This window comes from Macaca fascicularis, chromosome 6, assembly GCF_037993035.2.
Source record: "Macaca fascicularis isolate 582-1 chromosome 6, T2T-MFA8v1.1".
Classification (NCBI taxonomy): domain Eukaryota; kingdom Metazoa; phylum Chordata; class Mammalia; order Primates; family Cercopithecidae; genus Macaca; species Macaca fascicularis.
This window is the reverse complement of record NC_088380.1, coordinates 114,662,964-114,680,444: the sequence shown is the minus strand read 5'-3', so window position 1 is coordinate 114,680,444 and position 17,481 is coordinate 114,662,964. Positions and strand designations below refer to the sequence as shown.

The 17,481-nt window shown below is 37.2% G+C and overlaps 1 protein-coding gene across 2 annotated transcripts in view; it reads left to right on the top strand.

The window, feature by feature from the left end:
* FBXL17 (F-box and leucine rich repeat protein 17) overlaps positions 1 to 17,481 on the top strand; it is a 546,079-nt gene that overhangs the window by 205,899 nt on the left and 322,699 nt on the right. For both annotated transcript variants that reach the window (XM_065545845.1, XM_005557482.4), the window contains one exon: positions 12,370 to 12,500. In XM_065545845.1, coding sequence (XP_065401917.1) covers positions 12,370 to 12,500 — 131 coding nt within the window. The remainder of the gene's footprint in view (positions 1 to 12,369; positions 12,501 to 17,481) is intronic.

Genomic DNA, 17,481 nt, shown 5'->3' with positions numbered 1-17,481 from the left:
TCATATTCCATGTTATTTAATATCAAGGAAAACTTTATAGAGATATTTCTGATTATCATTTCTTACTGATAACTGATATACTCCCTGTAGCACAGTCATTAACCTAGAATTTTAGCTCATTCACTTCCAGCTTATAAAATTGAGTGTAATTACAGAAGTCAGGAAGTAAAACTCACTAATTCCAAATTGAAATACTTGGTGGACCAAATGCTGTTGCTTCTTGGAACTGTTTATAGAACAGTGTAAAACTAAGTGAAACGAATGGGATCTGATTCAGTGTTTGGGGAGTTCTTGACCTGGTTTTCAAATATGAATGCGTACCTGCCCTTTAAAATGTTTGACTCTTCTAAGATTTTTCTCACCTGGAAAGTGTTCGTTCCTTCACTATCGATCACAGGTGACTGGGAGCACTTTGGTAATAACCATCAAAAATGAAATCAAGTACAATGCTGAAGATTGTGGAAGAAATACTATTTTTTTCAAACCTGCATCATTATTTCGTGACTCCTGTTTCACTAGTATGGATGACCCGATTGATTTATTTTTAGATTATTAATATTAGACTTGTGACTTTCTTTGCAGACTTTGGAGCACGGGTTGGGGGAGAATTATGTATACATTTTGGAATTTTTTTTATCATAAAAATGGCTTAAGATTGGAAGGAGAGAAAGCTGCTGCTGAATGCCTAGGTTATTTGGTTTCTTCCTGGTTGACTTAGAGTGTTCTAGGTCTATGCAGTAAACCTTCTACAGAGAGAAGCCATAGGGACCTGTTGACAGGGGCCTCATGGTGTTTCTCCACATATTAGAGCATCTTTTTGTGATAGTGTGGAAGACCCAAAGATTGCAGGTGGCTCAGCTGATGGTTATTATCCTGTGCACTACAGCTTTTTGACTCAAAAGACGAAAGTTTCTCATCCAGTCTTTGAAACAGTAGCTGGTCACAGAATGGAAAAACTGATTTCTGAAATTAAGGTTTAGGCATTTTTCATTAACTTAGAGTTGAGACCAATAAATGAGAATGTAAGGCCATGAGATTTTCCATGTGAAGGTGAGTCCCAGTTGCATACTGTAAACCAGGAAAAAAACAGATATTTTATTTGAGAGTGTAGACATAACATTTCTGTAACATTTTTGGAATGCCAGAAAATAAAAATATATGACAGAACATGCATTAAGTTAAAAATCATTACTGTCATTCCTTTGTTTTTCAGCTTAACACATTTAGAAATAATGAGTGAAATGATTTGACTGTATTGCTTTAATAGACAGTATAAGATCAGGAGGCCAGTGTACAGGTCACTTGGCTTGGATATGGTAAGCTTTCGTCTTGGGCTAATGGCATTTTAGTTTTTTCACTACTTTAAAAAATAAGATTGTAAAACTTTCATTTGGAATATATTTTGAAAACTTTTGACCCTTTGAAGTGTGATCCATGAGTGCAAGTGACTGAAATTGCTTCAAAATTTTGTGAACTGTCTCCTTTTTTGTAGATCTCTGCACTTGATATGAGGAAATGAAGTACACAACCAGTTCAATTAGTTGAAGCAGTCTCTTCTTGCTTGCATTCACATTTGACTTAATTTACCCTTAATTTACTTAAGCTTTTATTTCTTTTCTTCTTTGAGTGAAGCAATGTGAATATTTTATTTTTTAATTGAAGGGAAATTTTCATTCTTAGCTCCTGCTGGGTAAAAAAGTGACAAGGCTGCTTAGCGTTGCTAACTTTAAGTGCTGTTTGTAGTTTGTTATGAGCTCTAGAAATCTTATATGGAGGAAAGAAAGAGATTTGGTGGAAAGAAAAGTCCTAGAAAAAAAAGTCAATTAGAGACTGTGTGACTGCCAGAGTGAAAGAGGAGGAGCAGAGCATCCATTCTGAATTGGTATATTGAGAAGCAGAAATCCAATTAACAAACTCACATTTCTGCAGCAGCAGACAGTGATTAAAATTTTGGTGAACTACTAAAAATTCCTGCCATATACTTCAAACTGATAACTTACAGAGGCTCTTAAAAAAAAAGTTCTGGATTTTAAGAACAAATATGTAAATAGAAAACTCATTATGCTTCTTGTTCTGAAATGACCTTTAATTGTATGCTATGAGAAGGTTGTGTTTTATTATTTAATGTTTACATATTACTTAACTTTATGTTCAAATAGAAGAACTTTAAAAGCATGTAGCCTCAGAGCTGCAGATCCTGCATTTGATGGAGTTAAGAGAACGGAGAACTGATTTCTGGAAACTTAAATAAATAAAGTCATATCTAAAGTTTTGATCCTGATTTCAAATTTACTCATTCAGTTCTAAGCATTTAATAAATGTGTTTAATCCACCTAATACTGTGTTAAGCACTGGCGACACAAAAGTGAGTAAGACATGGTCCTGACCTGCAGTAGCTTCCTTTTGACTCTAGTGGAAGGAACATACACTTAAATTAGACCAGATTATAAAGCAGCCTGGTTAACAACATGGTGAAAGAATAAGCAACATCAGTGGGTGTACAGAGGGCAGAGTCTCCTGCTCTGAATGCTGGCGTCCCAGGTAGCTTTACAGAGGACATGCGCTGGGGCTGTGAAGGCTGAATTATGCTGTTGTAGACTAAGGAAATGAATTCTGCCTTGTAACTGCCTCAGATGGCCTAGGGGACACTATTGTTATAAATGTTTTTTTTTTTTTTTTAAAGGATTGGGCTAGGCTCTTTGTGTTCTATTTTATTACTGTGAGAATGTATGCCTGCACATTAATTCAATCAATTAATTCAAAATTTATTCACTATAAATTGTAAGACTACTGTTTGTACCTAGTTAATGAATTTAACACATTTATATATAATTAATACAATTATATATTAAATGTAGAGGCGCAGATGTCATTTATGTGCTACTGGCTCCTAAATTTATTTGACGTCTCTACTTGCTTATCTAGGCATCTCAAACATAGCATATTCAAAAGAAAACTATCTTTTCTTCCTGCCCCCAAACTGTCTTTGTTAGTTGCAATGATATTTTCTGATTGCTCAAACCAAAACTCTTGGAATCGTCCTTGACTCCTCTTTTTCTCTCATGCCCCATAAGATATTTGTCAAAAAATTTCTGTTGATTCTACTTTCAAATACTCTATGGCCAAAATCACTTCATACCACCTCCAACTGCTATCGTAGTGGTCCAAGTCACTGATAACTCTTGACTGGATTAATTCAATATAGCTTCTCTCTGCTTCCACCCTTGGATCTATGTTCTGAATTCAACACAGAAGCTAGGGTGATCATTTCAAAACTAATTTGGAACATGGTCCACTCCTGTTCAAAACCCTCCAGAGGTTCCCCAAATTTCTCAGAGCAAAAGCTAAAATCCTTACAGGACCCACAAGACCCTGTGCTATCTGTCCTTCTTAGCTCTCCTCTTTGACCATGTCTCCTGTTAGTTTTCATTCCATTCACTCTGCTGCAGCACCACTGGCTCCTTACTCATCTTCCAGAGCGCTGGGCCAGTTTCTATCTCAGGGCCTTTGCACTGTCCTAACTCTTGCCCTAGATATCAGCCTGGTTTTGTTTGCTCCTTCACTTCCTTTAAATCTTTGTGCAAATATCATCTTTTCAGTACGATCATCCTTGACTGCCTGTTTAAAATTATACCCATCTTCCCTCTCTCTCTTCTCTATCCAGCTTGTCTTGCTTTATTTTTCTCTATAGTGCTTAATACCTTTTAACATATTTGTTTATTTTATTTATTGCCCACTGCAACCCCCCAACTAGGAATATAACCATTCTATGGACTGAGATTTTTGCTTTTTTGTTTGCTGCTGTATTTTTATCAGCTAGAGAAAGTTCTGGTACACAATAGCTGCTTAATCAATAGTTACTGACTACATGAATGATACCTTTTGCATTTTTTGAGTGATTAAAGAGACTAAGCTTTACAAATTATTTTTGTACTTTCAGTAACTGGAATTTTTTTTTTTTTTTTTTTTTGAGACAGAGTCTCACTCTGTTGCCCAGGCTGGAGTGCAGTGGTGCGATCTTGGCTCACTGCAAGCTCTGCCTCCCGGGTTCACGCCATTCTTCTGCCACAGCCTCCTGAGTAGCTGGGACTACAGGTGCCCACCAGCATGGCTAATTGTTTTGTATTTTTAGTAGAGACGGGGTTTCACCATGTTAGCCAGGATGGTCTCGATCTCCTGACCTCGTGATTCGCCCACTTCGGCCTCCCAAAGTGCTGGGATTACAGGTGTGAGCCACTGCGCCTGGCCCAGTAACTGGATTTTTAAATATCAATTGCGCTGCACCAGAGAAGTGACTACCAGTCCAGGCTGAGATCAGCTGGCTGTCTTTTTCAGAAATAGTCATGGCTCACCCTGTTCCAAGGCAATTAAATCAAAATCTCTAAGTATGGGGCCTGGCCGTCAGTCTTCTTTTTTATATTCCCTGGTTATCCTAACTTGGAGCCAAGGTTAGAGCCAGGTGCTCAGGAAACATTTAAATGAATGTGAATGAATGAATAAAGAGTCACCACAACTACTACCTCAGAGAGTCAGATTAGGCCCAGCTTAAGCATTAAGATTAGATTTCAAATGTTTGTGATGAGAGATTGATCCTGAGCAGCACAGCCTAGGAAAGGCTGGAGGGGGAGAAAGAAGGAATCAGGTAAGGGAGGGTGAAGATAAGTCAAAGAGGGCATTCCTAAGTAGTTGTAGCAGGAAGGAAAGATTGTTGCCTGGTTCCTTGGTAGATGTTGCCAATTAATGACTCCCCATTTAAAGAGCATAGATATGTTGGGAACTGCCTAGTTAATAATTTGCATTAAGGCAAGTATATTATATTTCCAAGACTTTATTTTTTCCTCTCTATATTAATCAAAAAGGCTTTGTGAAGAAGATGGATTTGAACCAGGTAGTGGAATAAGAAGAAGGGAGAGGAGAACAGATATGTCTAAGTTATCAGAGTAAAATAAGTGAAGTGAGAGCAGTTTTAAAATAATAAGCACAGTTCACCTAGCATAGTGAGAACAACTTCTCAAAATCTAGGGAAAGAGGTTCAAGTTGGCTTAACAGATTTCAGGGAATGGTAGGGATGAACAGTGAAGGTCCTTGACAGGGAAGCTCTGGGTTTCCTTCTTGCAGCAGAAATATTTTTGTTTCCTGAAGGCTTTGGAGAAGGTGGGAGATTTGATCGAAACTGTTTCAAGAAGATTAATCTGGCTAGTGATGTGACAAAGGGACAGCTTTGAGGAGAAGCGGGGCCATAAAATGTCCCAGAAAGCAAAACAGAATGAATAAAATGGAGAATAATGTCAGATCTAGTAGGAGAATGGCAAAACCAAACAGACCTTGGACTTGAAAATAATGCAAAGAAACAAAAGCCCAGTGTGATTAAGAAGGCAGTGGGTGAAAGAGAATACATAGAGAACTTGCCTGAGAATTAAGATCGTAGCTATTATTAATTCCAAGACCCTGGAAGTCCTGTTTTCATAGTTAGTACTAGAAATTGTTGTTGTCTCTGTGACGCTTTAAGGCTATCTAGAGCCTTTCAGTTCTATGCTCAGACGCTGGGAAGGATTTACCTGATGTCCTAAGTGTGGCTTATTTAGATTTTTATTACATTTTAATACACTAGCTGAGGTTCCAGCCTAGTTAATGAGTAGAAGGTATATGCCTTGTTCCCTCCCTTGTCCAACCAAGTCCTTCTCTAAGTGTAGATATCAGACTTCTCAAGGTCTGAGTCCTGAAGTGATAGAACATCCATGCTGCCTTTGCTAAGGTACTGTGAGTCCTCTTTTGTTAGTTCATCCACTTCAGTCAACCTTTACAATCGAGGGTCTTGTTTCATTTTTAACTTTTGTAGGGCCTTAAGAAAATTTGGAAACCATTTGAGGTCTTTCTTCTTTTCTCTTCTCTTCTCTTTTCTTTTCTTTCTTTCTTGACAGAGTCTCGCTCTGTCACTCAGGCCAGAGTGCAATGGTCTGATCTCGGCTCAGTGCATCCTCTGCCTCCCAGGTTCAGGTGATTCACCTGCCTCTGCCTCCTGAGTATCTGACACTACAGGCACGTGCCACCATGCCCAGCTAATTTTTGTATTTTTAGTAGAGGCGAGTTTTCACCACGTTGGTCAGGCTGGTCTTGAACTCCTGACCCATTTGAGGTCTTTCTATAATCCACCAAGCCTATGTTTCCTAGGTAACATTTTAGTGTCTCATTTTATATTTAAATACATACATGGCCATACCAATCATTGACTAATTTTAATCTTTAATATGAATTAATTAGATGTCACGTTTTTTCCTTAAAAAAGCAGTATTAAACTGAAAGATGATTTCCCATATTCTACTTTCTGACTTGTGTTTCTGTTAAAATACCTTGCTAAATATTTAAAAATTGGAGTGAAACATTTAGATCTTGATTGTAAGGCTTTGCTTATTCAAATCCTCTGTGATTTGTATAACTCACAACTACCAGTGAATTATAAGGAAAGTAAGTTTAATTAAAATGTCAGTTTCCTAAATGTAATTATCTGTTTGAGACTATGAAGGATTATTTTAGGTAGCTTTTCGTGAAACACTGGAGGGCACCATTATGAAATTCCCGTAGTGAAGAAAGAAATGTGATGAATTTGACAGAACTGTTTGTGGAGTTTTGAATACAAATACCACATCTCATAGAAGTGCTAGTTTTGTGTCTTGTAATGATGCTGGTTACTGGGGATTAGTCTCTTGGAACTGCCTTTGGATACTGTCGTATTTCAAGTTGAGTTGGCCAAAGTGGTTATGGGGAAGGCCATGTGAATGTAGTGACTGTCAGCTCATGAGAAAACAAGAGTAAAATAGTCTTTAAGATCCCTGTAGAAGCCTGGAGCGTAAGAGCTCAAGTTAACCTGTTTCTTCATGGATACATTTGTGCTCCACTGGAAGAGTGAGAAATGTTTTATTTATGGACAGTACATGCAGGGCAGTAAGAGTCACAAGTAGCCCAGTGTCATCCGTCATCTGGTCTACCTTACTGTGAGGAGTAGGCCTGGATGCAAGCTTTCTAAAAGTTCAAGAGTCAAATAGAACTCAAAGTTTAGATATTTTTGGATTTTCACAAGTCTATAAAATAGGTTAGATTTGCCAACATCTCTCTATCCAGTATCTGCAATTTGATAAGTTATTCGGCTGAACTGGCACAAGCAGCTTTATATTTTCTTCTCTATACAATTTTTATTGTATGCTCTCACCATCTTCTTGTTGATATGTGAATTTTTTTTTATTGTGGTAAAATGTATGTAATGTAAAATATACTATTTTAACTATTTAAAATGTACAGTTTAGTGGCATTAAGTACATTCAAACTGTTGTGATGAAGAGTTGCATTACAATGAAGGAAGCCAAGAGATAGGTAAGAATTCACATAGAAACTCTGTGTCAGAAGCTGTGCTAGAACCCCAAATATGCATGTGTAGGAGATATTTATGTAGCTGGATAAAATTTTTGTGACTTTGAATCTTCCTAGAAACTATGGTAAAAGATAAATTGGGAAAATAAAGTCATGCTATATGTATATTTAGTATGGTTTTATTCAGTAGTTCACATATGCATATAGTTACAAATAGCAAAATTAATCCTTAATGTTTATAGGTTTAAGAGTCGTATGTCAAAGTATTTTCAGGCGGCCCTATAGGTCCATTTAATGTAGTTTATTTCTTCTTTTCCTGTGATACCAACATGGGGCTGCTGTCAGCACATGAGCCCAGAAAGCTGCCTAGCATCTGCAGTTCTCAAGGGCTGTCTGGTTCTTTTTACATGTTACTGGAACAATATATTTCCAACAGTGATAAAAACTTTTTGGGTGTGGGGATCAAAAATGCCCTATAAAGAAAGTTAGCTGTAAAGACAATGTGATTTTAAAAAATGATGATTTTTAGGTAGAAAACAGAAGTGTGGGGAACAGTAATATGAGTATTATCAAATTTAACAGTGACTCAGATCCTTGACACATACAAATTCATCTTTGCTCAATCAAAAACAAGAAAACTTGACCAGTGAAACCATTTTATCCACCTCTCTAGCCCTAATGCAAAATCTTGTGAAAAATAAAACTTTAGGGAACATAAAAAGGCAGTCAACCTATGTTCAGATATATATGGAAGTATGTGACTATTGACAACTGTGAATTGAGTAAAGGCCAGAAGCTTTGCAAATATTTCCATAAAGTGTTTCCATTAAACCCATCTTCCCATGAGTAAGAGTCGGTTTAAGAAATTTAGGAAGACCTCCCCACTTTCTAGGTGTCTTTCTCTGTCTCTGTCTCTGTCTCGGCCTCTCTGTCTCTCTCTATTTCTCTTTCTTCTGACAAGAGTGGCCACATCATAACTGACTGTTTTCTAGGAAGTATTTCCTTGGAAGCTGAAGAAAAACCTAGAGGAGAAGGCTGAATGGACTAAGCCTCTCACTCTGTGCTTTTGTGAGCATAAGTATCTGAGGAAGGACAGAGAGCCTCAGCCTTTAAAGTGGGCAAGGATATTCCCCTTGTCTTGAGTGAAGCCTGACTTTTCTTCAGCAATACAACCTCCCCACAGCCCTCCTGTATTTGTTTTCTACTGATACACAACAAATTACTACAAGTTTAGCAGCTTAAAACAATGTGCATTTATCATCTCACTAGTTCTGTGGGTCAGGAGACCAGACAGATATAGCTTAGTTGTGTCCTCTGCCTATGGTTTAACAAGGCAATCAAGATGTCAACTGGGGCTGTATTTCTTTCTAGAGCTCAAGTCTTCTTATAAGCTCATGTAGTTGCTGGAAGAATTTGGTTCCTCGTGGTTGTAGAACTAACATCCTCATTTTCTTGCTGGCCCTCAGCCAGTGGCCAATCCTCAGAAGCCTCTCACAGTCCTTTTCACAACACAGTTGCTTAGTTCTTCAAGGCCAAGCAGGATAATTTCTCTGACCTCTAGACCCTTTGTAAGGGCTTAACTGATTATGTTAGGCCCACCTAGGATACGTTCCCTTTTGATTCATTCAGTGTCAACTGATCAGGAACCATAATTACAGCTGCAAAATCTCTTTGCTTTATAAGGAGAATTTCCGTCTAATCGTGGGTCCTGTCCACACTCAAGGGGGCAGGGATTACTATAGAGCAAAGGCCATTGGGATCATCTTAGAATTTTGCCTACCACATTTTCTCAGTGTGTTTCTCTCAGGGTCAGGAGGTGAGGGCAGGATCCTGTTTGCTTTCCATAGCTGCTTTCAGGCTATTACTTTCCTTCCTCTCATGAAAAATAACAACAAAAAAAAAACACTGAGTCTGAGACTTGTGCTTTTTGGCATTACCATTGTTTCTTTCATTTTATTGCCATCCTATCCCATCCCATCCCATCCCATGAATTCTTCCAGCAACCACATGAGCTTGTAAGAGGACTTGAGCTCTAGAAAGAAATACAGCCCCAGTTGAGATCTTGATTGCCTTGAGAAACCCTAGGCAGAGGACACAGCTAAGCCATGTCTGGTCTCCTAACCCACAGAACTAGTGAGTTGATAGATGTACATTGCCATCTATCCTTCTGGTGTCTCCTGTTCATAAAAGATGTTGGCCTTCCATTTTGCTCCAAGCACAGCCATGACAGTGGGTGATTTCAATTTCTGTGCCCACCACATGCAGATCACGTGTTGGGAAGGAAGAACACATAGCAAAGAGCATTCATATCAGCCCTTTATTCCCTTAGGTGAATTCTAGTGAGGTCAGAAAAGTTATAGAAACTTATTTTGCTATTTATTTTTTATTTTATTTGTCTCTCTTCTTCTTGTACTTTTAGATACTTAAAAAAAAGTTAGCTACAATGAGAGATGAGACATAGGAATCAGGGGCTATGTTTGCAGCCCAAACAGCTCACCTTTGAGCCCTGGGCTTAGTATTGATTATAATTATTTTAGCAAGACGAACCTTGAGGAAGGGGAAACTGAGGGAGTTGACCAAGGTTCTGACTGGTCAGTTGCCTGAAGCTACTGAGACAGCCAGAAAGGTCTGTTTTAACGAGTCCATTCCTGTGTGTTTTGGTTGCCAAGTACCAATTATGTTCTGATGTTGCTGAAACCCTTAATGTGTGGTTATTGAATAGGAACTTTGAAGAACCCATTTCTTCTTTGCTTGTCCTACCTGGGTTCTGGAGCATCATTTTGCTGAGTCCCATCCTGGACTGGACGTGACTTCCTTGGACGTCTTACCTGATAAGCCAATTGCAGAGACCTTTTCCTGAAGCTCTGCCTTTACTAATGCCTACAACCTAGGCCTTAGAAGAAGCTGTTACATACACTTGCTGTCTCAGTTAGAAAGAATTTACCTGCTGTTGTGGACCTTTTTGTGTTTTACGTGTGGCAGCTATCTCTCTCTCCATAGTTGGGCAGCATGCTTCAGACAGCATTGAGTAGTGACTCTGTGAATTCTCTCTGTGTAGCCTCTCCGATTGGGAGCTGAAGTGGAAAGAGAGTGTGAGTACTGCCTGGCAGGTTTACCTCCTACCCTTCCAACGACCATTCTTTTGAGCTGTCCTGTCCAACACTGTAGCCATTAGCCACGTGCAGATATAAAAATTAAATGCAAATTATTTAAAATTAAATAAAATTTAAAGTTCAGGTCCCCTGTCACACTGGTTACATTTTAGGTACTCAGTAGGTACAAGTGATTAGTGATTACTATATCAGACAGCAGAAATATAGAACATTTTCAGTGGAGATTCAAGTGTCTGCTCTTCTCTTGGGGTTTAAGCTGAACTGACTTAAATTCTCACACACTTAGCAACTTAAAACAGCACCAGTTTATTATTTCACGATTCTATAAGTTAGAAGCCTGTCTGACACAGGTCTCACTAGGGTAAATTCAGGATGTCAGCTGTGTTTCTGAAGGGAGCATCTATTTTCTTGCTCGCTCTTACAGGTTTTTTTTTTGGCAGAATTAAATTTCTTAAGGTTCTAAGTCTGAGGTCCTTATTTCTTTCTGGCTGTCAGCTGAGGGCTGTTTCCAACTCTAAAGCTGCCCATATTCCTTGGCTTCTGGCCCTTTCCTCAATATTTGAAGTTAGTAAAGGTATCTTGAATCCCTTTCATGAGTGAAACATCTCCTGTATCTTCCATTACATCTCTTTGGCTTTCTCTGAGTAAGCCTGTGCTTATAAGGGTCTCCAGTGATTACACTGGGCCTACTCAGATAACCTGGGATAGTCTCCCCATCTCAAGATCCATACCTTTAATCACATCTGCAAAATCCCCTTTGCCTTATAAGGTAACATATTAGAGCATAGATATCTTTGGTGGGAGGGATATTTGTGTTATTTGGTCTATCATATGTCTCCAGATTAAGTTTTGCATATTATTAAGCAAAAATAGCTTAATATTTGAAAACGTAGTTATTTGAAGAGGATAATTAAGATCCTACCACCTTTATGTAAATATTGTCATTAATTTGCTTTAGAGGCTAAACATCAGGGGAAGACAAGAAACTTAAAGAAATAGAAAATGAAGACATGGAGAAGGTGGAACCTGGAGAAATTTTTGCTTCTTAAGCCACATTTTATATCGTTTTATGATGAAACACATACCCATAATAGTACAGTTTGGAGTACATTGATAATACATCACCAAGCTATCTCTGAATTAACCATTTAGTCATATTTCATCTTTAAAAAATATATATATATACAGAAATGGCATTATAATTATGAAGGTAATATCTGAAATTGAACAATGTTAGAATAATCTTATCAAATTGTAGGTACTTAATGTAATATATTCAATACCTTGCCTGCCTATTAGACAATAGATTGGTAACTTGATTTTTAGGAAACTTGAATAAAATCTTTCTTTCTTTCTTTTTTTCTTTTTTTGAGACGGAGTCTTGCTCTGTCACCAGACTGGAGCACAGTGGCGCGATTTCAGCTTACTGCAACCTCCGCCTCCCGGGTTCAAGCAATTCCCCTGCTTCAGCCTTCCAAGTAGCTGGGATTACAGGGATGCACCACCACGCCCAGCTAATTTTTTGTATTTTAGTAGAGATGGGGTTTCACCATATTGGTCAAGATGGTCTTAATCTCCTGACCTCGTGATCTGCCTGCCTCAGCTTCCCAAAGTGCTGGGATTACAGATGTGAGCCACTGCACCTGGCCAAATCTACTTTCTGTTCATGTTTGTTGCCATTCAGATACTCACCATAGATTTCTATACACTCATGCTTAATTTAGTGTATAAAATATTACATATACAATATCTTTAATTAAAAGATTCTAGGCTATCATCTATTTTAAATATTTTACAATGATACTCTACCTTGTAATAAACTACATTTGTAAGTTTTGAGAGTGAATGTAGCATTTACCTTTTTCATCTTTCATTTTATTTATCTCATTAGCTAAGAAACCTTTCCAGCTTGGACCTACGTCATATCACTGAACTGGATAATGAAACCGTGATGGAAATTGTCAAGAGGTGCAAAAATCTTAGCTCTCTCAATCTCTGTCTGAACTGGATCATAAATGACAGGTAACCTTTGTAACATGTTAAAAATACTTTTCTAGAGTAAAACATTTAGCAAATACTAATTATTGTTATAACAATGCATGTCTTTAAAATTGAATGCAGCTGTGCCTTTTCAAATTCTTATGTTTCAGTTTTGAAAATCATCTAGATCTATACTTTTAATGCATCTATTGCTTGTAAGTGCAGCAAAGTTTTTAGGTGCTTTAATACAAATATTTGCCTCAACAATTGTAACAATAGTAGGCTGTTGAATATTTTCTTTGTTATCCATCTAAGAAGTGCCTGCTTTTTGCCACGCTTGTAAGTTTGTAATGATATGTTATTTGTTGCTTTAACATTTTTGCAACATTTGTGGTTGATTTTATGATTTGGAGAAACCATCTGAAGCATTAACATTTAAACCCTTTCTTAAAGGTGACATTGTTTTTTCAGAGATGGGGGTCTCACTGTGTTTCCCAGGTGCAATTCCTGGGCTCAAGCAATCCTTCTGCCTCAGCCTCCCAAGTAGCTGGGACTACAGGCATACGCCACTGCGCCTGTATTAGCCCATTCTAGCATTGCCATAAAGAACTACCTTAGACTGGATAATTTATAAAGATAAGAGGTATAATTCACAGTTCTGCAGGCTGTACAGGAACTATGGCTGGAGAAGCCTCGGGAAACTTACAAGCATGGTAAAAAGCAGGAACATCTTACATGGCTGGAAAAGGAAGGAAGAGAGTGATGTGGGAGGTACTACACATTTTTAGACATCCAGTTCTTGTGAGAACTCACTCACTATCAGGAGAACAGCAAGGGGTAAATCTGCCCCCATGATCCAGTCACCTCCCACAGGCCCTTCCTCCAACATTGGGGTTACAATTTGACAGGAGATTTGGGTGGGAACACAAATCCAAATCGTATCAGCACCTAAGGATGACATTTTGTTCTCAGTATGTATACGTAATTTGTTTCAGAAATTGAAGTCCTGTGATGAATAGCTTAATATACAGTATAGAATCAGAAGTATTTTTCTTATGAATAATGATTAACCCATTTTTCTTTGAAATAATGCAGGAAGGAAGAGAGAGATACAGGAAAACCCTTAGAAGTAGACTATTATAATGAAAACAACTGCAGAGTGGTGCTAGCACTACTGATTAGGTAGATTTGTAAATATGAGCATGAGAGGAATCTTGCCCAGTAAGTTTCTAAGATTTGTTTTTAAAAGATAAGTTTCCGAAAATATTTTCCTTTCAAAATAGAAAGCACTATTTCAGCTAAAATTAGAGCCTATTTAGATTTAAATATTCTTTTAAAAATAGGAGAAATAATTTGTTTGTGTCAGATAATGCTTTAAATTTAAGAAATTCCCCCCTGCCCCCCGGCCTTTTTGTTGTTGTTGTTGAAACTGAATCTTGCTCTGTCACCCAGGCTGGAGTGCGGTCAGTGGCATGTTCTCCACTCACTGTGACCTCCAGTTCCTGGGTTCGAGGGATTCTCTTGCCTCAGCCACCCGAGTAGCTGGGATTATAAGTGTGTACCACCACGTCCAACTAAGTTTTGTATTTTTGATAGAGATGGGGTTTCTGTTGGCCTGGCTAGTGTCAAACTACTGGCCTTAATTGATCCCCCCCTCACCTCAGCCTCCCAAAGTGCTGGGATTATAGGCATGAGCTATAAGTTACCATGTCTGGCCTCTCCTCTTTTAATTTCCTTTTATACCTTAAAATAAAACCATGTAGACTCCATTTTCCCCAGTTTTGGTAAATTCTAGTAACATTTTCTTAAATTACCCTGAATTACTCTTTATGTGATAGCCTTGACTTCACTCTTTCTTAGTAAAATTTTTCTTGAAAAATGTACTCCTCTAGAATGGGTATGTGATCACCATTTATAAAAATTCTCTCTTGTTTTTGAATAATATTCACCATATGAAATATATCATCTTCTAAAGAAAATGGAACTGAATGAAGGTCATTATTCTAAGTGAAGTAACTCAGGAATCAAAAACCAAATACCATGTATTCTCACTTATAAGGGGGCGTTGAACTGTGGGTACACAAAGGCATGTAGAGTGTTACAATAGACATGGGAGCTCCAAGTGAGGAGGCTCAGAGAGGGTGAGGGATAAAAACAGCCTATTGGGTACAATGTACACTATTCAGGTGATGGGCACACTAAAATCCTATACCTCACCACGACAGAATTCATCCATGTAACTAAAACTACTTGTGCCCCTAAAGTTACTGAAATTAAAACATTTAAGAAAAAGAAAATTGAAATAAATTAACTTTCCTGAAAACAAAGCGTACAAAGTGAAATTCTTCTCTATAATCAACATCCTATGTAGACAATTTAAAGTAATTTTTAAAAAGTTATTCATAACACATAATAAAGTACATAAATATTATCTTGTGGTTTTAAATATCTAACATTAGTTCAATGTATTACCATAAATTTCTTGGTAATGCATTGAATTAAAGGTAGAAAACTGGGTCAGGGGTGGTGGCTCACACCTGTAATCCCAGCACTTTGGGAGGCCGAGGCAGGCGGATCATGAGGTCAAGAGATTGAGACCATCCTGGCTAACATGGTGAAACCCCATCTCTACTAAAAATACAAAAATTAGCTGGGTATGGTGCTGCGTGCCTGTAGTCCCAGCTACTCTGGAGACTGAGGTAGGAGAATCACTTGAACCCAGAAGGCGGAGGTTGCAGTGAGCCAAGATCATGCCATTGTACTCCAGCCTGGGCCACAAGAGCGAAACTCTGTCTCAAAAAAAAAAAAGTAGAAAACTGTTTCTGCAATAAGGTGATTATATTCCACAACAATTTTCTGTGTGCAGGACATGTGTAGAAGACTCATTTAATGGGAGACTACTATAATTGATAAATAAGATACAGTATATACATGGTTATATGAGTTACCTAAGTAAATATTTTGCTTAGGTTTGTATCATTTAAATAAAGATGGGAGAGTGGATTTCTAATCTTCTAGTTCTTTAAATGCTTATTTTGTTGTAGCTGGATAATTTACAAATGAAAATGTCGAGCGCTCTCACTTTGCCTTTCCTTCCCTCTGTTAGGCTTCATGTACTCAACCTTGTGCTATTTCAGTCATTTTTTTCCTACTTAACTGTAATGGTTATTTGGTGTTTGATCCTGAATATATGTATTGGAGAGATTTATTTGCAAGGAATGAAAGTGTATTTTTATGTTTTTAATGGAAAAGTTTGGATTAATTGAGAAAACATGCATTTTAATGAGGTTGAGCAGTAGAGATTTAAAGATCAGACTCTTTTAGGTTTTAATTACACTACTTGCACTTATCCTGTATACTGTAATAGAAGTTTCAAACATTAAAACCCACTTTACAGTATCATCTAAATTACTCATCTCATTGTTCTTGCCATACTATATTACTAAGCTAAGTAATATTTGTAATTATATTGGTATAAATCTAGAACTTCCCATCAGACTTAATTATAATTTCAGCACTTAGCTGAGATGGGTTAGTAACCTTCCATATAGAGGGCACTGGAATGCACTAATGCGTTTAGCCTATCAATTAATTCTGTTTTACATTCGTTCATTATTGTTATCCTCCAGAAATCAGAAAGCATTTATTAGCCCCCTACTAAATACATGGTACTGTGTCTCAGACTGTGGGGCACTGAGTTCCTGCTGTTCTCAAAGGTCACTCTCTTTAGGTGACATAAGACATAATGATAATAGTGAGCCTTGTAAGGATCGAGGGGACGAAAGTAACCTTTATTACCCAGGTAATTGATAGGCACTTTACACATGTTCTCATTTAATCTCTTCAACGTCTTTTGTTCAGGGGAAGGTCATACTATTTCTATTAAATTTAGATTATTTCTTTGACTTTCTTTGGCTTTTCAGTGGATGTATTTTTCCATCATCGTTGCAGTAAAAACTAAGTGAGGACAAACAAGAAAAGTGAATGGCTAATCAGTCAATTTTCTGTGTCATAGCTGGGATTCACATGCAATTGACATTTATATATAAAATTCTTAATTTTTTAACTAAGTTCATTATTTTCTTTCATATTGAAAGTATAATGGAACTTTTAGATATTAATTTATATACAATACCTATTATAAGAATTTATCCTGAATGTTGCTAGTTTTAATACAGGATTTCTCACATTAAGATAAATTTCAATACTTGTCACAGTCCTTTATGTGTAACATTTATCCTAGGTTTTAATAGTTCTTATCTGTGAACTTTTTTTAAGTTCAAAATTTTAAAATGTGTAGTAATTGAAAGACTTTACTGTTATGCTTACGGTGTCTGTTAGCATTTTCTGGTCCTCGAATTGATCTCTGTGACTAAGACATGCTGCTCTTTATCTTTGTTTTTCTAAAAGCACTTTTTGTGTTTAGAGAGTTAAACAGCATGATATTTTCTTGTATTCAGAAGGATGGTCTAGTAGTCATTTGACATTTACCATTGCTTTTGAATACAAATAACTTCCCAGTGTTTTATAAAAAGAGGACACTGACTATTTCTATCAGTGATTTAAATTAAACATCTGGTTATTATGTCTCCTCCACTCCCTGATTCTAAGTTTATTGAATTTTTTTTTGTATTTATATCAGTCTTTATTATTTCACATCCAGTTTGGCCTACAATATTTTTATATATTTGACACAGAGTCCAAAAGCAGCATGTTTTGGGTGTAACAGCTGATGTGTAAAAAACTGGTCTGAGCATTGTTATAGCTATATGCTTACAATGGTTCTTTTATTCTTTTTTGTTAATAAGAATTAAATAAAATCTAATTGATTTTAATAGATCTGTACAAAAGCTGTTTTCAGTTTTTAAACTATCAAAGATGTAATCTCCCTGTTTTCAATTTTTAACATTGGTTGGGAAAATGAACTTAGTTTAATCTTATGTTTTATATCCCCATTCTCAAACATATGAGCCTTTCTTTGACAGTTGACCATGCTTGCTTATGAATTAGGTGAACCATATAG